The sequence below is a fragment of the Zingiber officinale genome, chromosome 6A (genome assembly GCF_018446385.1).
Source record: "Zingiber officinale cultivar Zhangliang chromosome 6A, Zo_v1.1, whole genome shotgun sequence".
Taxonomy (NCBI): Eukaryota; Viridiplantae; Streptophyta; class Magnoliopsida; order Zingiberales; family Zingiberaceae; genus Zingiber; species Zingiber officinale.
In genome coordinates, this window is record NC_055997.1 from 128,090,574 (window position 1) to 128,110,910 (window position 20,337).

General features: G+C 41.2%; 2 protein-coding genes and 1 long non-coding RNA gene across 4 annotated transcripts; 2 read left to right on the top strand and 1 right to left on the bottom strand.

Moving 5' to 3' along the window:
- The first annotated feature begins 2,900 nt into the window (after positions 1–2,900).
- On the top strand, positions 2,901–4,704 carry LOC121998001 (glucan endo-1,3-beta-glucosidase 10-like). The gene is made up of 2 exons (XM_042552711.1): positions 2,901–4,263; positions 4,341–4,704. The coding sequence occupies exons 1-2, from the start codon at positions 2,983–2,985 to the stop codon at positions 4,407–4,409; spliced, it is 1,350 nt and encodes a 449-aa protein (XP_042408645.1). The 5' UTR covers positions 2,901–2,982; the 3' UTR covers positions 4,410–4,704.
- A 6,456-nt stretch (positions 4,705–11,160) lies between these two features.
- LOC121998032 lies at positions 11,161–13,439 on the top strand. The gene is made up of 2 exons (XR_006116428.1): positions 11,161–13,068; positions 13,189–13,439. It is a non-coding gene; the product is annotated as an uncharacterized LOC121998032 (long non-coding RNA).
- A 594-nt stretch (positions 13,440–14,033) lies between these two features.
- On the bottom strand, positions 14,034–16,201 carry LOC121998007 (protein PIN-LIKES 7-like). Of its 2 annotated transcripts, none has more exons than XM_042552721.1 (8): positions 15,894–16,201; positions 15,723–15,802; positions 15,396–15,642; positions 15,118–15,306; positions 14,939–15,039; positions 14,799–14,851; positions 14,527–14,712; positions 14,034–14,446 (listed from the first exon to the last, which is right to left on the bottom strand). In XM_042552721.1, the coding sequence occupies exons 1-8, from the start codon at positions 16,026–16,028 to the stop codon at positions 14,439–14,441; spliced, it is 999 nt and encodes a 332-aa protein (XP_042408655.1). In that variant the 5' UTR covers positions 16,029–16,201; the 3' UTR covers positions 14,034–14,438. The 2 variants fall into 2 exon arrangements, with proteins under 2 accessions (XP_042408655.1, XP_042408654.1); XM_042552720.1 differs by having other exon boundaries at positions 14,034–14,460; positions 15,894–16,200.
- Between the last annotated feature and the right edge of the window lie 4,136 nt (positions 16,202–20,337).

The window sequence follows — 20,337 nt, forward strand, 5'->3', positions numbered from 1 at the left end:
TCGAAGCCCAATCGAGCAGCCGATCGATTGGGAGAGTGTTGCAATAAATAGCATCCCGATCGATCGGCCGATCCATTGGGAGCTTATATCGCGCGCACAGAAGCATTACCAATCGATTGACCGATCGATTGGCAGCTGGTTTTCTCGCGCGATCGCGAGGAATCTTGGATCGATCGGTCGATCGATTCAAGCCTCCCCAATTGATCAGCCGATCGATTGGGATTTGACCATTCCATAAGATGCAGGCGATGGGCGGCTGCGACGGCTGGGATGTGACGTGGCAATCGATTAAGATGAAGCCCAATCGTTTGGGAGCCGCAGGAGTGCACAGTATATAGCTGTTGCGAGCGTTTTTCTCAGGAGCTTTTACGCCGATTCTTCCTGATTCTTCACGTGATCTCTCCATTGCTTACAGCCAGTTCGTGAAGGTTCTTGGGAACAAGTGCTGGTGCACTTCCAATGTTCAAGAGGCAACAACAAGTGACAAGTAAGCAAGAAACGAGGGGTTTTCATTTGTATTCATTGTTTCTTTCTTCTTGTGTTGAGTTGTTGTATGTGTGAGTGTTGTTCATGGTTTCTCCACCTTCGGTAGTTACCGAGAAGGAGCGTTTTTATTAGTGCAGTGAACGTCGTGTGTGGATCATTGGATTAGTCACCTCTTCTTGAGGTGGATACCAAGTAAATTTACTTGTTAGCGTTGTGAGTGTGTTTTCTTATTCTTTATTCCGCTACACATCATTGAAGAAGCACATCACCGAAGTGCGATGAGCTATTCACACCCCCTCTAGCTACAAATCGACCCTAACAGATGCTTGGTCGAGACTGCCTTATAATTAAAGGGCATGGAATGTGCCTTCCATAAAGATTGAAGGCGCCTTCAACGTGGTAAATTTGATCCCGACTTCGCTGTACCTTATTTGCGATGGGGTCTAAAATTTATCCCTTGGAAGGCGCCTTCAAGCCATTGAAGACACCTTCCATGAATAGTGTGAAAGCGTCTTCTAATACTTAAAGGCGCCTTCGGGTACTATTCATCCAAAGACTTTTTCTCTCATTTTACTCTATAAGTTGTGTTAGTCCAAAACTAAAACATCTAACCTGCAAAACAAAGTTAGCATAATGAAAAATAAGTAGTAATTATTTCCTGTCCTCCTAGGACCAGGAACTAGTCAAGGTCTCAAATTAGAGATCCAAAATAGACCTAACCTGAACTGACGCCTACAGTGACTTACATTTACTTACCAATTTGCTGTTGGTTGACTAGTTTCTTGACCCACCAGGTCTTTATGCCAACTGTCCGGTCCGTAGATCCAATTAGACTTTTACTGGTTGTCTGGTCCTGCGGACCCAACCAGTCTTCTTATTAGATATCTAATAGGCATGTTGACCTATCTGGACTTCGCATCAGCTATCCGGTCTCAAGGATTTAGTTGGATTTCATCATAGTATCCGGTCCTTCGGACTTGCCAATTCCTGTACACTCGGTAAAGTAATTAGATCACAAAACACCTAACTTAACTCCCTTGTCATTTATCAAAACCTGAGTTAGACCGTTAGTACAATCTGCACCAACACCAGGGACCTATGCTCGGAAAACTTACCAAAGATATTAGTTATAGTATGTATAGGTAGGGGTTTCCTATCCAAGGTTTAGATCCCTACCAACTTTGTTAGGGGACAATAACATGAAACTAAGCTCTAGAGTAACTATGTTCATGTTTATGTTCTACAAGTAGTATCTTCACGGTCATGCTTTCCATGAATTATGGTCGCGATTATGCTTTAGTTATGCACATGTTTGTACTTTAGTTATGCTTATGTTAATGCATTAGTTATGCGTATGTGTATGCTCTAGTTAGGTTTAAGAGTTATATTTTAATTATGCTTATGAGTATTCTCTGGTATGCTTAGGTTATGCATTAATTGTGAAATCATTTATGCTCTGTGAAACATATGTTTACGTTAACGCTCTAGTTATGATATGCAATATAAGTAGCTAACGGTTAAATTAGTTAGTGTAGATTTTCCTATTAGAATATATGGTTATAAGAATTCATTAATATATATTATAGTTTGAACATGCTGAGTCTTTAGACTCATAATATTAGTTGTTACAAGAGATGAGATGCATGAGATAGGAGGTTTTGACTAGTGAACAGGCTCAAAATAAAAATAGTATAATCCGAAGGCACTTCAACTCATGTTCCACATTATTTAGGTTTTCACTTTCCAACTCATATTCTGTATTATTTAAATGTTTTTTTAGAAAATATAAATTATAGAATTTGATGACCAGTTTACAAGCAGATATTATTTTTCGAACTATTTGAATATTTTTGTTAAATTTAAAATTTATGTATAAATTTTAGTGGTTCTATGTTTAGATTTTTTTTTTTAAAAAAAAAAACTCATTTAAGATAACTTCAACCTTACCATCATGCATGTGGTCCTTATCCACCCACGATGTGAATGTAGCCCAGCTATGAGCTACCTCCAAACGAAACATGTGCTCTACTTTCTATTCCTGTCCAGGTTTGACATGTTCCAGTCACCAAGTGTAATTGCTCGATAAGTACTGTATCCTGAGACGGGAGTTGCTGCAATAAGATAGTCGGGTCGAAATTCAGTGGCAGCGGAGGAATAAATTCTCTATCTCTATATCTCACCCGGTCCGTCCCATATTAGATCGGGTGCTGCGATTTACCTTCCTCACGATGACCGTGGGTCCGATCGGTGGGGGCTCTGGGGGCGAGGATTTCATCTTTTTGCTGCAATTGATAAGTACTGTGTCCATTGCGAATTATGGAATGATCCTGACTTACTGTAATCAAACGGACTGTGACAAATGACATTTACCACTGTGGATCGGTCAGGTAAGCACGAGATTGAAGCCATGGGCCGATCCCTGTCATATGACCGTGGTCCACTTCCTACTAGCTTCTCCACTCTCTCCCTGTCTGCGCCTGCTCATTGGATCATCCAATGCCACTCACAGACCAGTCCAGGTCTGCTCTGCCCTGGCCTTTTCATTTTCCGGCTTCCTCTGACTCTTCCGATCCGTCGTCCCTCCCCTCCATAGCCATGCCTCTGCGTTCTCCCAATCTCCTTCCATCATTCCTCGTTTCGCTCCTCCTCATCGTCCTGGCGGTTCCCTCCGCCGCCACATCCGCAGCCCTCGTCGGCATCAACTACGGCCGCGTCGCCAACAACCTGCCCCCTCCCGAGTCAGTTCCCCACCTCCTTGCATCCGTCGGCGTCGGCCGTGTCCGCCTCTATGACGCAGACCCTTCCGTCCTCCATGCCTTCGCTAACACCGGCGTCGAGCTCGTCGTCGGCCTTCCAGACCGCTGCCTCCCCTCCGTCGCTGCCGATCCCAATGAGGCCCTCGCCTGGGTCCGCACCCACATCCAGGCATTCCACCCCGCCACCAAGATCTCCTCCGTCACTGTCGGTAACGAGGTCCTTACTGGGGCCAACTCCTCCGCGCTCTCCGGCTGCCTCGTCCCCGCCATGAACAACCTCCATTCCGCCCTCGCCTCCCTCGGCCTCGACCGTGAAGTCATCGTCACCTCCGCCCACTCCCTCGCCGTCCTCGCTACCCCCTCCTACCCCCCGTCCAACGCCGTCTTCCGCCCCGACCTCCTCACCTACGTCCGCCCCCTCCTTGCGTTCCACGCTCACACCGGGGCGCCTCTCTTCGTCAACGCCTATCCCTACTTCGCCTACGCGGAGGACCCCTCCGGCGTCGCGCTCAACTACGCCCTCCTCGATCCAGCCTGCCCCACCTTCACCGACCCTGCCACCGGTCTCCGATACACCAACCTTCTCCACGCCCAAATCGACGCCGTCTACCACGCCATTTTCGCGGCCATGTCCGCCAAAGGCAGCGCCGTGGAGGTGCGGATCTCGGAGACAGGGTGGCCGTCAGCGGGCGACGCCAACGAGACGGGGGCTACGCTGGCTAACGCCGAGCGGTACAGCAACAACCTAATGCGCCTGGTGGCGGCGCAGAAGGGTACACCGCTGGTGCCGGGGACGCCCCTACGTGCCTACGTATTCGCCCTCTTCAACGAGAACCAGAAGCCGGGACCGTCATCGGAGAGGAATTACGGCCTCTTCAAGCCAGATGGCACTCCGGTATACAATATCGCCGGCCTGACGCCGCACCAGGGCGGAAACTCCAATTCGACGGCCGGATTAGGCGGATCCGGCGGCGGGCTCGACGGCGAGTCCGGATATTTCAGCATATCCGCGTCAACAACGGTACGCCACACCGCATAAACCATTTCATGCGTACTTCTCATTGATCGCTAACTCTAACCACACGCGATCGGCAACAGATCTCGCCATTGCACTCGATTTTAACGGCGATCGCAGCAGCAGTAACAGCGTTGCGTATCCTCTCGTAGTTCGCCTGGAGCAGGAGGATGAGCTCAGCATTAGGTCATTTTCCTGCCGTTGGAATTTGTAGATGCCTGTTGTTATGCCTGTTGTTACTCTATGCCTGCCGTTACTCTTCCTATTCCCCTTGTATTTTTGGTCAATAATTGATGCTGCTGTTGAAATTGAAGCTGCTGTAGTAGTGCAGTGTTGTCAGACTTGCTACGGGCCTACGGCTGTGTGTGGCTGGGGCCCAGCTCAGTGTAGCATTGTGCGCCTCTTTTTTTTTAAAATTTATCTTTGTTTCTTTGTGAATTGTTATTACCTGGCAACTGGCTGGGAGGGCGGGCCCATCTTTTTTCGAATTGCAAAACTTTCGAGGAGCGTGGGCGTGCGAAGAAAGCTTAGACAGTGACCGACAGCGAGACATGGAGGAGGATTTGATCTTCCGATGTGCATCACGTGAACCTGTGACGGCTGCTGCCTGTGGGCTTTTAAATTTCGATTTTTTATTAAAAGAACGGACCCATTTTCTTATTTGTTAAAAGAAATATCTTAATTTTAAAATTATTAAAAAAATATTAAAAATAGTGTTCCTGGTAAATCTTTTAAATTTTATGTTGTTTTTTAATATTTAAATCTGATATGAAAAAATATTAGATCCACTGAATTGGATCATATTAGATCCCGTGTGATATGAAAAAATATTAGGTTTACATTAGATTTGATATTAGATCATATTAGATTCAGCGTGAGGTTCATATTTTTGATATCAGACTTAACATATATAATATGAAAAATATTAAATTCATATTAGATTTGATATTGGATCATATCATGTTCAGAATAAGTCTGATGTAAGAAAATATTAAGTTCATAGTGAATTTGATATGAAATCATATCAGATCTAATAGTATCCTCCTTTTCAATCATGAGAAAAGAGATATATTGAAAATGATGAAAAAAGAGATTTAAAAGATTGACGGAAGGGATAGGAAAAAAATAATATTATTTTTAGTGTTAAAATTAAGGTGTTCTTTAGCTAAATAAAAAAATATCATCGCTAAATAAAAAAATATCATCGCTGCTTTTAGCAAAACAGCCGTTTAAATTTTCCCCTGACGAATTTGGCTAGTCGGTCCTGCTCTGTTTGCAAATTTGGCTAGTCGGTCCTGCTCTGTTTGCACCCGAATGCTTTTCTGCTTTTTAAATGCTCAGTTACGACGAGAAGAATGAGCCCGTTCAAACGTTTAAGCAGGTTGTTACCTAGAACTTTATTTTACGTCTAAGTGATGTGGCAATCTAGATACTGATTGTAAGAATTAAGAATCTAGGATTTTTTTTTTTACCAAAAGTTGTGAGAGGCAAAATGATTTGTCTTTCAAAATATAAAAACAAAATCAAATCAAATGAATGTATGCAGGCTTTGGACTAAGAACTTGGCATCGGAAGAAGCTCGTGAGATTTTTATATTCTGTTGTGTCGGATAAAACATTAAAATCCCACGCTTCTTTCTATTAAAAAAATAAATCTCTCTATAAATTTTTATATTCTGTTAGAACAAGTCTGGTGTAGGCTTCGATTTTAAATTTGGAGGACGATGATTCATCTCTCATGTGCCCTTCAGACTCCTGTGTTTAGAGGATATCAATCTTTGAGACTTTTCTTTCTCCTTGTCCCTTTTCTTTAATTTTAGACAAGTATCCTTGATGTGTCATTCCTCGTTGCAGTTGTAGCATCGGACCTTCCTTTTATTTTGATAATCTCTCTTTGTCTACTATTTAAACTGATTAGACCGAACAAATTTATTGAGTTTACTTACTAGAAGAACTGCTTCATTTTCATCAACTGATTCGTCGGAGTCTAAATCGTTGGTCCTTGCCTTCAGGGCAACGTTTTGACTCGGTCCTTTTCTTTGTCCTGCACACCAAGATTCGTGTTGAGACCGATGTGCCCGCTAGAGGGACGGTGAATAGCGTCTCACCCAAATCGATGGCTTCCTACGTATTCGTTAGTTGCACAGCGGAATAATACGAAACTAAATACGAATATGAAAGCTAAAGACAAAGAAAGGAAATGCAAACCAATGCACGACAATGTAACGTGGTTCAGAGAAACCTGCTCCTACTCCACGGCTGTCCGTAAGGTGGACGATCCCGATCCTTCGGTGGAATTAGCCCCCGGCAAACTCCGGCTACTCAAGCAACTCCTTGTGGGTGGAGAAACCTCACCACAATACCAACCAAGAACACTTGGACACAAGAGAACCTTGAGCACGTTTAGTGACTACTAATTAGGCTTTAACCAAGTCTAATTTCGTCACCTTGGCCGGCCATCCCAAGCTCCTTCTTATAGAGCTTGGAACAAATCAGTAAGCTAATTTGCCCGTTACCAGTCGACTGGTCCTTGCACCAGTCGACTGGTGTCAGCCCAACGGCTCTCTCAACGGCTCTCTACAGTGCACCAGTCGACTGCTACAATCACCAGTCGACTGCTACAGTAACGCTACAGTACTGCTACGGTATTGCTACAGTACTACTACAGTAAACCGTAATTCTAGGATTTTACCTCGAGTACATTCACTCAGCACTCGTTCTCGCCCGACCAACCTAGACCTAGCCTTCTAACCTCCTCCATCAGCCTTGCGTCCCTCGGATGCCTCCCCATCCTTCACGTCTTGCCTTCTGGAGCTTCCATCGACCTTGTCATTGTTGTCGGGTCTTCCTTTGCCAAGAGGTCACGCCTCCGGGACTTCATTCATTGCCAAGTCACACTTGGACTTACGTTGCCAAGACTACATGCTTGGACTTACACCGCCAAGACTCATCCTTGGACTTTCCTCCTTTGCCAAGATCACACTTGGACTTACGTTGCCAAGACTACATGCTTGGACTTACACCGCCAAGACTCACCCTTGGACTTTCCTTGTTGTACCTGTATCCTGCACACTCACAATGCATATCAAATACAACAATAAACCTAATTAAACCTTTGCCCAAACATCAAAACTTAGGGCACCTAGATTGCTCCAACAATTGTTGTAATTCGAAAGTAGAAAAAAAAGACTTTCTAAAATGCTTACCTCGAGATCCTTGGATATATAGTAAGAATCTACTATAGTTGTCCATTCAGATGTTCTTGGGAACGCATTTAACGCATACCTTACCGTTTCTCCGAGCTTTGTTAGTCCGGTGATCAACTCCTCGATTCTTCCGTGTAGTTGTGCTACTGACTCTCCTTCTTCCAACTGGAGGTTCGTCAGTTGATTCCGGAGCTTGTCCCATCTCGCAAGTTTTGTTTCGGAAGTCCCTTCGTGTAACTCCAAGAACTTTTCCCAAAACTCCTTCGCGGAGTTGTAATTTTTAATCTAATTTATTTCCTGAGGTGGCAGCACACTAAGCAGGTGGAACTCGGCTTGTCCGTTCACTACAAAGTCCACTTGCTCCTCCTTGGTCTAGTGATACTCTTCTTTTTCTTCTCCTTGGAGATTTTTGGGAGGTACAAAATCATATTTAATTATTAATAATATTTCAAAATCGGTTTTGAAAAATACCTCCATTCGTTTCTTCCACGACGTAAAATCTCCCTCGAATTTAGGTGGAAAAATTCTCGGTCCGACCATCATCTTGATCTTATTGCTTCAGACGACGGTTAGTCCTTCTGAGACTGTTGGGCTCTGATACCACTTGTTGGTGCAACAGGCCAGCAAGAGAGGAGGGGTGAATTGCATGAAATAAAAAAAATACCTTCCTCGTTCTTTCAACTCTAAAAATGCAACAACAATAAAATAGCAGAACTAAAGAAGACTCAGCAGTTGACTTGGTTATAACCTGGGTAGTTGTTAATCCAAGGCGGTTGAACAGCTCACTAAGAATATCCTTCTTTGAAGGCGGAGAAACCTTTTACACACTGAAAACTCTAAAAGTTGCTAGGAAGTTAGTACAAGAGCTGATATCTATTTCTTAGCTCCAAGGGTTTTTTTATAGCTCCTGAAAATTCTATCTACAGCGTTGAGGGCGCCTCCAGCGTAGCAGTGGATAAAACTTTATCCACCGCTGAAAGGATCATCTTTGACTGGTCGAGGGCGCCCTCAATGCCATTGAGGGCGCCTTGGATAGTTATGGAGGGCGCCCTCAAGGTATGGAAGGCGCCCTCCCACCTGAAGAAGGTGAAGGCGCCTGGGTTGCCTCGGAGGCGCCTTCAACTTACTTTTCCAACTCTTTTTGACCTTCTAAAGATCCAATCGCTTGGGTGATTGTGGCCAACCAAAATAGGGTTCACTCGAACCCAATTTTCGTCCTTCTCCTCGAGCAGGCTTCCACTCCGGGTTCTCGTCCCTCGAACATCGTGTACGTTCTTCTCGTCCACCAGTGTACTCTTTCGCAGCTCTTTCGTCTCTCGGACGCACCGAGCTCGTCGGCTCCCTTCCCGTGTCGTCTTTCTTGTCAGTTGCGTCTTCCACTCGACTTCCTGTGCTCCTAAACTCCTACACACTTAGACACAGAGATAAAAAATAAACAGAACCTAACCTAACTTGGTTGATCACATCAAAACAACCACGGGGTTCAACAACTTTTACTAAGAGATTCGGCTTGATAGGACCACAAGCATCAATATGGACAAATTGGAGTGATTTGGTTGCTCTTGAAATGGATTGGTTTGGAAATCTCTTTCTTGGATGCTTGTCTAGTAAGCATGCCTTACATAATTGATCAGGGTGATCAATTTTGGAATCCCTTTCACCATCTTATGATCTTCCAAAGCTTTGAGTCCATCAAAATTCAAATGGTCAAATCTCATATGTCAAATTCATGATGGATCTTGGATATAAGTTTTCAAGCACATAAATCCACAATTCTTCAAATCCAATAAGAACATCATGTTCTTAGTCATAGACACCTTAGCAACAAGGTTAGAATTTTGATCTTGTAGCCAAAGACAATCATTCATATGAATCTTGTAATTTCTTTCCAAAAGTTGACCAATACAATCTTGATCTTGAGTCAAGGAGTATGGGATATAGTTGAAAATGATTTTGAAGAGTCCTTAGATATGACAACTCTATCTCAAAAACTCAAAGGATGCTTTGGAGAAAGAAAGAAAGAGAGGATTGCATTGGAAAGAAAGAGATTTTGATAAGATTCATTCTAAGTGACCAATTCTCATAGTTGAGTTTGATAAATTAGGGGGTATTGGAAAGAAAAAGATTTTGATGTTATTGACTTTGATATCACTTTGTTGGAAGGTGGTGGACTCTCAAAAGATTTCTAGGAAGAGAAGAGGAGTTGTAGTATAATGACTTTTGTATTGAAAAGATACTTATCTTGCAATTTCACATTACATGAGTATTTATACTACTCAATAGAAACTTCTAGACCATACATTATTAATTAGATACATGAATTATAAGATTCATGTTTCACTTATTTCATATACATAAAACATTTATGATTCATATATTCAAATTTAATTCAACTCCTAACATACAAATAGATCTTTGTGGTCATTTTAGAGCAGCAGAGTTGCCCATTAAATTTTTGTTTTAAAAAACTATCGAACTAATTGTATTCAATTCGCCATCAACTAGCTTCACAACGTAACCTTTGATTTTAATTTAATAGAACCTTAAAAATATAATGAGGCAAACTAACTAACTTTTTTTACTTGATTTTTAAGCTAATCTTAAAAAATACGAAGATTTTCATTAGGTTATTTCCTGATCAACTTTGCTGATGTAATATAGTAAGAATGCAGGTTAACCTTCCTTTTCACCTTCCTTTTCACTCACCGTGCACACGCAGATTAACAAACACTGAGGAAGGGTCATGTCAAGTAGAACATTGGATCCAATTGTGATTCCTTGGATTTGATTCGGAAAATTAATTAATGTGGGAATACCTTGAGCACCTGAGGCCCATTTATGAACTATACACCTCCACTTTATACTCTCCCTCAAGCCAGCTGATCTACCTCCATGCACAAGGAGTGCTGTACTTCTCATTGTGTGTATATATATATTTATACAGTGTTGGAGAAAAAGTGTATATAGCAGTAGATCAGTTGGTGAGGGTGAATTGATGAGAATTGAATGCTTGGCATATGGGCATGCACATTGGGGTTTGAAACAAGTAGATGAGCAGGTGTGGAACTGAGGATTTCATTAATGGAGTGGGGTTGAGAGCATCATGAATGGTGGCAGATCACAAGACAAAAGGGAGGAATTCTGCTCCTTGGTCCAGTTCCTTGAATGCCTTCTCCCAAAAGTTGCAGGTAAATAAATTTGTCTCCAAAACAAAGTAAATGGTAAAATTAAAGACTGCTAGCTAAAGTTAAAAACTTGTCTATTAACATAATTAATAGGTAAAAACTACCTAAAGAAAAATGTCATTGGTGCCACGTCGTGACCTTTTTCTCCTAGAATAATAATTAAAGACGAACTTTATGGAAAAGGAGAGGAGAGAATTATAGATCTTATGTGATCAAGCAAGGAAAGTGGAGAAAGTCGATTAGCTTTAAAAAGAAGATCGAGACGAGTGTATATGCTATCTAACTTCTGTTCAAAGGACATTAATTCTCATTTGGATGTTCAATTACGCAGTAGGAACTTATGGGGCAGGTCTTGGCTGTCACTGGCTGGGTGTCAGTTCCAGTTCCATTAATAATAATATATTAAACAAGACCACCCCCACTAGATTTGTAGTCATGTAGCTTTCTGCCAAATCTAATATGCCCATATATTAGTTTACAAGGTTGGGATTTTAGGGTTCAATTCCAGGCAACAATTGAACCTACAAATAATTATGAGAAAAATGCCATGGCCTTTTCCGAGAGAGATAGATGGAGAGGGGCTGTATTGTGTATGACACAGCGTTACTACCGAGAGGTGGATGAAAAGATTAGGGTTTGCTGTCCTCTCTCACACACACACACAAACAAACACACACACACAGCTTCTCACCCCTCACCATCCTTATTCATACCTGTGGCTTTTCCTTTTAGGCACTGAGGGTTGATGTGTGATTGAGTGGGAAAAAGAATGGGAGAGATGATTGAATCCTTCCTTCTTCATTGAATGGTCATCTCATCATCAACTCTACTCTTGTGTGCACTTTACAAGGAGAATAATCCCATGCCATGCATACCATCCCTACCCCCTCACCAGACCATTCTTTTTCACCCTCTTTTATTAGTCACTTTGCTTAGTCTCTTTCCTCCTCCTCCCTTCTCTCTCTGTGTATAAATACCATCTATCTCTTGGTATGTGTGGAGAGGAGGTAGTATCAAAACCTGAAGGCTGTGATGCGGTGGCTGCAGTTTGTCATGGGGGCTTATCAAAGGGTCGCTTACAGAGGTTATTGGCATCCTGTCCACCTCCAATCCAATTCATATAGCACATAGCCATCTCTCAAGGCATGAGCTTGGAGAGAGATGTAGATGGAGGTGGACATAGCTGCCAAGTGAACTCTGTTGGCTTCTCTTTGTAAAACCCAAGTGACAGATCTAAATTCCTTTGCGAGTAATTAAGCAGGAAATTAAGATGACCAGATGATCAGTGAGAGGGATGTGTGGTAAAGATGACCCAAAATTGTTGCAAGTTCAAGTAGGTTTTGTTTTCTCTTTTTTTCATCTCCTTCGCATGCTGCCATCATGTATCATCATTAGAGCTTGGAATTATACATGCAAACTGTTTAACTTCTTTTGCCTCTTCAATGCTTTGGAATTCACGATTATGTACTAGGAAATTTAACAATTCTCTTCTCCTAAATATATAAGTCCAACTTGTTGTACATAGTTTTAATTTACTCTTCGATTTCTCTATTGTTGTTTGTTCACATTAACCTTTCCTGCATTCCACCTCTTCAATACTGTGGTTTGTTGAGAGATTTCCTTTGCTTCCATATATCCTACGAATTAACTGATGTAGCCTCTTATTGCAATTAGGGTTTTCAGAAATTTTTGACCACAGTACAGTGCAATAGGAGTACTTCAGGCTATAGACAATGATGAGATCTATATATTGCTGAATATATTAATAAGATGCAGTTGAATAATATTCTCAGTAAACGAGCAGGATATGGACTCGAATGTAATCTTCTTAGTTTCCTGCAAAACCATCATTTGTTTCAGGCTTTAAAGATTTCAACTCTTTATCACATTGTACAATGGCAATTACCATCAGCTTTATCACATGAGATATGGAATCTGTACTTGTATGGAAACCCTAGCAATAAATACTCGATATGGTGCATCAAATATCTTCTTTCTGTATCTTAATTTACTGCACAATCTTTTTGCTGGACAGTTGGGTCAAGACTCTTAGCGATCAGACTTTATCTGCTCAACTTTTGTGTGAGATTGCAGGTGGCTAACTAGCTTCAGGTCCTATATTATCAACAAAAGGCAGGCAATTAACTAGTCTGCAGTTTTGTATGATTAATGCCAATGTATGTGCATTAAGGGTTTACCTTGGTGGATTTTTCTTGTATTTAATCATCCTTAAAGATCTTCGTAGTGCTCAAATATGTTTGTAGGAGAAAAACAACAGCCCATAAGTAGTTCTTCTTGAGGACGGGACCTAATAATGAGTTGTTTGAAGTTGATGTGTAGAGTGGTCAAAGGCTCAGGGAGATCTGGAGGCTCATTCATTACTTAAGCCTGCAGCTAGCTGCAGGGCTGCAGCTATTCAAGGTGAGATTTAATGTGCTTTTGGACCTCTCTGGCTTCCTCATAATTGAATAGTACATGGATAGTTAATTTTAAATGTTCACAAATTATATCTCTCTAATCTACCCTCTTTTCACTGTATAGAGTGTAGATAGTGAGTTTGTTTGAGAAATAAACAGAAGCAGATGATGACGAGCTTTTTCTAGAGGTTTTAAGTGATCATCCAGAAGTGATAGCAGACTACATTAGGGTTTTCAACTGGAGGGTAGAATCCTTTAATCCTATGCCATGGAGATTTCTTGTCTGATTTAAGCATTAATTACCATTTGGAAATGTGATGTATACATGTTTGTGTGGACTAAGAGAATGAAGAGATAAAATATTAGTATTGTTCATCTTGAGTTAGAGTTGAAATATATATAGTGAGTAATTAGAGAAATATACAATAATAATTGTTTAAACATAGAAAGGAACATAAATTATAATGCACATAGAGGTGCACACATGTGTACAAATAACATAGACATATGTGCTTTATTTCTATGGAATTTACCAAAACATATACAATCAAAGCACTTTTCTATAATTGTTTTTAATAATAAAAAAAGTGTCAGCTTTGCAGTGTGCTTACAAAACCATCTTGCAAATTTAATTTTTTTCAAGAGATGTAGAAATAATAAAAGGTCAAAAGAGCTATTTTGAACTACATGTAATTTGATGAATCAAAATGCATGTATAGGTAGTTATGTAGATAACGTGTATTGATCAACTAGACATCTGCATTAGTAAGGTTGGAGAATATTGGTTCTTCCATTATGGTTAGATTTGTCACATTGAGTTTGAACAAATGAATTTAATGAAAATATGAAGCAAATGTGAAGCGGTTGTTACCTTAGGAGTACGTGTGAGTTGTATCTGGGATTCATGAGTACATCTTAGCTTGTAAGAATAAGATAAGCATCTAAGGTTAGTATTATTTACATAGGTAGTTTATTCTGAAAGCCACAAGCTATTTGGATTAAGATCATTTGTTGTTGTGTCAGATCTTCAACCTTTTGGAGTTTGGATGAGCCAAGTTCTCCAAATTTGCTCCAAATTAAGTCTCATCTTATATTGTTTTTAACCAAGTACATCAATCCATATCAATTTATATCCAACACATTTTTTTTTAAAAAAAAAATCAAGGCTATTGAGATACATGTGTATGAATTCACATCCCCTTGTCGAATCACGTTTATCAAATGGAGGAGACTAGGAATCATCACAAACAAACAATCCACACTGTGCAATTCTACGACACCATTGACATGAACACCATGGACCAAACAGTCATCGACAAAGCAGCAGCCAGATAAGTCCACAGGAAGATCACTGAGCACTCCTCTTTACACTGGTCAAATAACTGCGCCATTGTCCCTGCAATTTCCCCTCCATCACCATGCTTAATTTGATTCAATTTAAAAGAAATTTAAGTGTCCTTACCGATGCTCATGGCCGGTGGCAATGTAAACTGTATGAGCAACACGTACTGATACAGTGGAGATTGTGGCAGGAAACCCTGGTGCTCTGCAGCCTTCACCACGGCAATGCCAAACAGAGGAAGCATCACGTAACGCACGCAGATGATCGCTGCAATCACCGCTGGCTTCACCGCACACTTGCGCAGTCCTAATCGCCGTGTGTATTTCAGTGATGAACTTTGCTTTCTTTCTTTCTTTAAATTGTACAGTAGGATTGAGCGAGACAGGATTCACCTTGTGTTAGATTGCTTCCGAGAATGATGATTGTGCACGGCACGGCGCCTTCCCTGCTTCCGGCCATCAAATTGTAGCAAATTCACTCGAGCGTACATGATCAGATAGCAACTGAGCATTGACGAGAAGATGTTGCTCACCCTAGTAAAGTCACGGAGTCTTGAACCACTTTCGCTGGGGCTTTGTCTCCTACAAATAGTGCCTTCAACCATGGCACCGAGCCGACAATGAAGCCGAGTATCTGAGGTAAACCAGCAAGTGACAGACCTTCATGTGGAACAGCCGAAAAAAAAAATCAACTACAGAGTCGGCACTGTACCGAGGCGGTTGTCGGTGGCGCTAACAGCTCCTTAATCAGGGCATAAGCAGTTTCCTTCCATTTGCTTCTGATTGAGTCAGTGCTGGAAGATGGCAGGAGCAGTAAGGCCTCGCGTTCTTGGTTGTTTTCCGACTTTGATGAACTTTTAATCAGATTGTAAGTATGCGTCCATATGAACAAGTTTCCGAGCTGCATAAACGAGCATATGAAGAGCAACAGTTATTCCTTAAATTGACTACAGATCTAGCTAGTTTGCAGCACCGGATCTGAGTCTCTACCGCCATTGAAAAGGAAACGTAGGCGATTCCCCGGACATGGCAGACTTCGGAGTCCCCGAACGGGTTGCCATCTTGGTCGCAGATTGCCGGGATGATGATCAGCGGCATGGTGCCCAAGTTACCTGCAGAGCAACAGGCGATGACGAGGGCCTCCAGGTGGCGCTGTGGCTTCAGGATCTTGACGGCAACCCAGCCGAGGACTCCGCCGATCAAGAATGTGAGCCCAACGTTGATGGGCATGAACCACCTCAACGTATAAGAAACAAGAACAAATCGATTATTTTTCCACTGATCATATTCCAATCCACAAACCGAATCTGAACGTACCAAGAAACGAGGTCCCTTGCAGTGACCGTCTTTGCTAGGCTCGCAAACACAAGGGATGGAACGAACACAACGAACGCAATCTATGTACGTGCATATATGCATACATATAAATGTTGAGAAATTATAGAAGGTTGAATTCTTATAACGACGTGGTGCTGTTGAATCACTGACCTTGTTGATGTCGTTGCGGGCACTAGAGGAAAGGATGTTAAGGCAACCGGAGGCGAGGAACGCACCGACCAGGCCTACCAGCAACACCTGAAGCACTGGCATGAAAGCCAGCAAGAACAGAGACAAAAACTCCATTTTTTTTTCCTAGCTTCACTTTAAATTACTGCTTTAAAAATCAATCTTTCTCTGTTTCGAAGAAGCAATCAAAGTGTAGAACTGCACTCATGATTTCTCCAAGAGTCGTCTGTTTCAATGGATGAAGGAGTGTGGGAGAGAAACTCTGAGTGCCACTGTGTCATGGCGAGATAAGATCATAAATCGATGTCTCTAAATTTCAATTTCTTTTGACCTCACAATCCACCTCGAGACAAGATGTAGCCACGTATATTGATGCGATGTGTTTGTCGGATATAATCATTGCGTTAGGTTCTGTAAATTATGATGGAATATATTTGTGTTAAGTTCAATAAAATATATTTGCCGTCAACACGGACTAACGCAAATGATTGATATAGGAATATTATCATAAATAAGTTAGGGGTTACGCTAATTACTTCATCCTCTGCATACATCACGAACTATACTTTTGATGATTTTTATCCTTCTATGGAATGTGGGACCATCTGAAAAGGTGGGCTCATCTTGTGTCACAACTAAAATTTAATGATATAATATTATTTTTTTAACCAAAGGTTTAAGATGGCTCGGCCTCCTTAATCAGAAGTTAATAAAGAACTAACCAAAAATTTCTTTAGGAGCTTTGTCTCTTTGAGTAGAGCTAATCGAAAATTCTTTCAAAGACTTAGTCTCCCCGAATAGAAATTAATCAAAGATTCCTTTTGGGGCTTAGCCTCTTCGAACAAAAGCTTACCAAAAGTCATCTGGAGGGTTCAATCTTCCTGGGCGGGCGCTAAATTAATGTCTCTTCAAGGGCTCAGTCTCCTTGAACACGAGCTAACAGAAAGTCCTTTCGAGAGCTCTTCAAAGAATTTGCATGAAACATCCGAGATACTTGTACAAAATTGTACAAAATGAAGGCGTTTATTTCTTTAAGCTTTCTCTGAGTCAGGTAGCTTTGCTCATATCTTTTATAGGTTAAAAACTCTAGAGATGTGTCGCGCAAAATCAGGTTGGCTTTGACAACTTGCTTGATGACTATTACGAAGCCTTGTTCGAGCCTTTTTCATATTCGAGGGCTAAGCAAATCAAAATATTTTTGCGATTGCAAGAACTCTTACTTGGCAGTCGCTCGATGTTCTTCCTCCCCAACCTTATATGTAGTTAACTCAGACTATGTCAATTCTGTTAGTACCCTAACATAGTTTTGATGTGATAAGCCAAGTTAGGTTAGGTCATGTTGGCTTTTAACCCTGTGTCTAAGTGTGCTGGAACTTAGGAGCACAGGAAGTCGAGCGAAAAACGCAGCTAGCGAGAAGGAAGACACAGGAGAGAGTCGACGAGCTCAGTGCGTCCGAGGGACGAGGTGCTGTGGAAGAGTACGCGGGCGGATGAGAAGAAAGCGCACGACATTTTCGAGGGACAAGAAGCCGGAGCGGAAAATTGCTCGAAAACCGGAAGTTGGGTTCGGGTGAGCCCTATTCCTGATGACCGAGATCACCCAAGTAAACGGAGCCGGAGCAGAAGACCCTTACCATGGCGAGCGGAACCGGAGCAGAAGACTGGGACCAAGAGTCGTCCGGGTGCCCGGAACCCTTCCGAGCGCCCAGACCCGAATTGTTATCCGGATCACGTCAAACACGATCTGTTACGACGGCGATAAAATTTTATCCCCCTCCAGGTGCCTAGTGTTGGTGCGGTTAGCACTAACGATTTAACCCAGGTTTTGATGAATGACAAATCAGGTTAAGTTAGTCTGTTGTTGTCTAACACTCTGATCGAGTGTGCAGGAGAAGTCCAGACAGGTCGACGGGCTGACCGGATGTCTGGCACGAAGCCCAGCTAGGTCAACGGGCTAACCGGATAGCTGGCGAGAAGTCCAAGCGGGTCGACGGGCTGACCGGACGCTTGGCGAGAAGTCCAGCTAGGTCGATGGGCTGACCGGATAGCTGGCGAGAAGTCCAGACAGGTCGAAGGGCTGACCGGACGTCTGGCAGGTGAGTAAAGGTAAGTCACTGGAAGGGAGTGACTGTGAAAACGCGTTCCCGGGAAGGGAACATTAGGCTTCGATCCGGCTTAGATCCATTTCGGATATCTAAGTCGAGATCGTGACTAGATTCCGGTCTCGGAAAGACAGAATCTAAGTCATACTTTTTCATGTCAAACTCATGAACTGTGCTAACACTTTGTTTTGCAGGAAATTTATTATACTTGCCTCGGACTAACCTTGTCTTGCAGGAGAAGGACCTGTTCTGGACAAAGGTGGTCCGGGCGCCCGGAGGGGATCCGGGCGCCCGGGAGGCAAGTTTTATCCCGATTGCGCGTCGCCACGTGGAGCTCACTGGTTGGACCTGCCACGTCTCACCAGGGCGCCTGGAAGGGATCCGGGGCGCCCTGAGCTTCATATAAAATAAGGGGCAAGGGTAGAGCTTCGATATGAACTTAGAATCCAAGATCTGTTACTCTGTGCTCTTGCGACGCCACGAAAAGCTCTCCGACTCAGTGCTGATTTTGTTTTAATTCTATTGTCGGTATTTTCTTTATCTGTCAATTCTTGTACTTAACTCTGTAATATTCGAATTGATAGTGATTGCCCAACGAAAGTACTCACGGAGTACGGGCCTTCGAGTAGGAGTCGTCACAGGCTCCGAACGAAGTAAAATTCATGTTTTTATTCCGCTGCGCTTAACTCGTATTAACGCTGTTTTTCGAATCGATATTCACCCCCCCTCTATCGACGTTTCACGATCCAACAAGTGGTATCAGAACAAGTACCGCTCTGATTTGATGCAACCACCAATCAAGCAAAGGGGGGTCGTTTTAAAGAAAAAAAATTAGATATTGTTTGTATTTTAAATAAAACCTTACGTCTTTCGTTTTTTCCCTCCAAAACCGTTTTTGAAAAACACATCATCATCTTTTCACCGTTGCTTAGTATTGATAAAATATTACATTTTCAAAATTTTGGAATAATATTTTTTTTATTAATATTTTATTAATATTTTATTATTTTTCGAAATTAGTGCAATATTATATTCCTTTTCCAGCACTGCTAATCCAAGAGCAAGTCTTGGGATTTTTTGTTTATTTCTCTTGTCGAGAAATTATGACTCTTCTAGAAGGACGGAACCCCTGCGAACCACCACCATACGATCATGAAGACTTCAACTACTGGAAGCGATTAATGGAATGCTTCTTAGGAACCGTAGACATCGATTATATGTTAATTTTGAGGAAACCTTCTCAAAACTCGGAACTGAACAAAAAGGTAAGTAACATTATTTGTAATGTTTTACCTAACAATATTTTATGCAGATTAGAAAAGTACAAGAATGCATATGAGCTGTGGACCCAGTTGATCAAGTTTCACGAGACGCCGATGGAGCTAGAAGATCAAGTTAAAGTCAAATATGGACTCGAGTCAAATCCAACGGAGAAGCCTACTGAATTAGGGGTTGCGCTCAAGGTTAGTAATATTTACCAAAATACCCCTGCTAATAGTAGTTTAAATAATCAGCATGATGATAGATATGAAATTAGTCCAAGTATGGTGCATGATAATCTAGATTTAAATGATTTAGATTCAAAATCACAAAATAATCTAGACTCTGATCAAGTCAATCAAGACTCTGATCAATTTGACATCAACCTTGACTTGGTCAAACAGAACAATGACCAAATCAATTCAAATAATTTAATCAATTCAGAAAATTTAAAACTACGTGAGCATTTAGACATAAATAAGTCAAACATTAAAATAAATTTGAATTTAAATGCTAAAAATGAGAAAATGGATAAAATCAATAAATACCTTGATAAAATATTTAGTAATCAAGATAAAATCAGTCTAGAAAATGCTATCCAAAACTAAGATAATTTAATTAATAAAAAAATTAAACTTTAAAGATAAAACTAATCTAATAAATTCAATTAACCATATCAATTTAAAAGGCAAAGAAAATGTAAGGATAAAATCAAACACTTTGATAAAATCAAAACGAAATTTAACAAACTTAAAATTAAATGTTAAAGATAACATATTAAATAAAAATAATCTAGAAATTTCAAAATTAACAATTAATAAAAAGCTAAAAGATAAACCGTTAAGAAAATATAATTCAAACAGTTTAGTTAATTCAAATTTAAAAATAAATAAAAACTTAAACTTTAAAAATAAGTTATTAAAGAAAGATAATTCAATTAACCCAATAAAATTGAAATTGAAAGAACATTCAAATATTAAATACACTCTCTTAAAGAAAGATAATTTGACCAATTTAATTAATTCAAAATTAAAAACTTAAATTTAAATTACAAATTAAACATT

Excerpts from the sequence above, each read along its gene's own strand:
- LOC121998007 (XM_042552720.1), bottom strand. The coding sequence starts at position 16,028 with ATGGAGTTTTTGTCTCTGTTCTTGCTGGCTTTCATGCCAGTGCTTCAG. Across the intron at positions 15,643-15,722 it reads GCAAGGGACCTCGTTTCTTG|GTGGTTCATGCCCATCAACG; the intron begins GTACGTTCAGAT and ends TTATACGTTGAG. Across the intron at positions 15,040-15,117 it reads CGCCACCGACAACCGCCTCG|ATACTCGGCTTCATTGTCGG; the intron begins GTACAGTGCCGA and ends GGTTTACCTCAG.
- LOC121998001 (XM_042552711.1), top strand. The coding sequence starts at position 2,983 with ATGCCACTCACAGACCAGTCCAGGTCTGCTCTGCCCTGGCCTTTTCAT. Across the intron at positions 4,264-4,340 it reads GCATATCCGCGTCAACAACG|ATCTCGCCATTGCACTCGAT; the intron begins GTACGCCACACC and ends GATCGGCAACAG.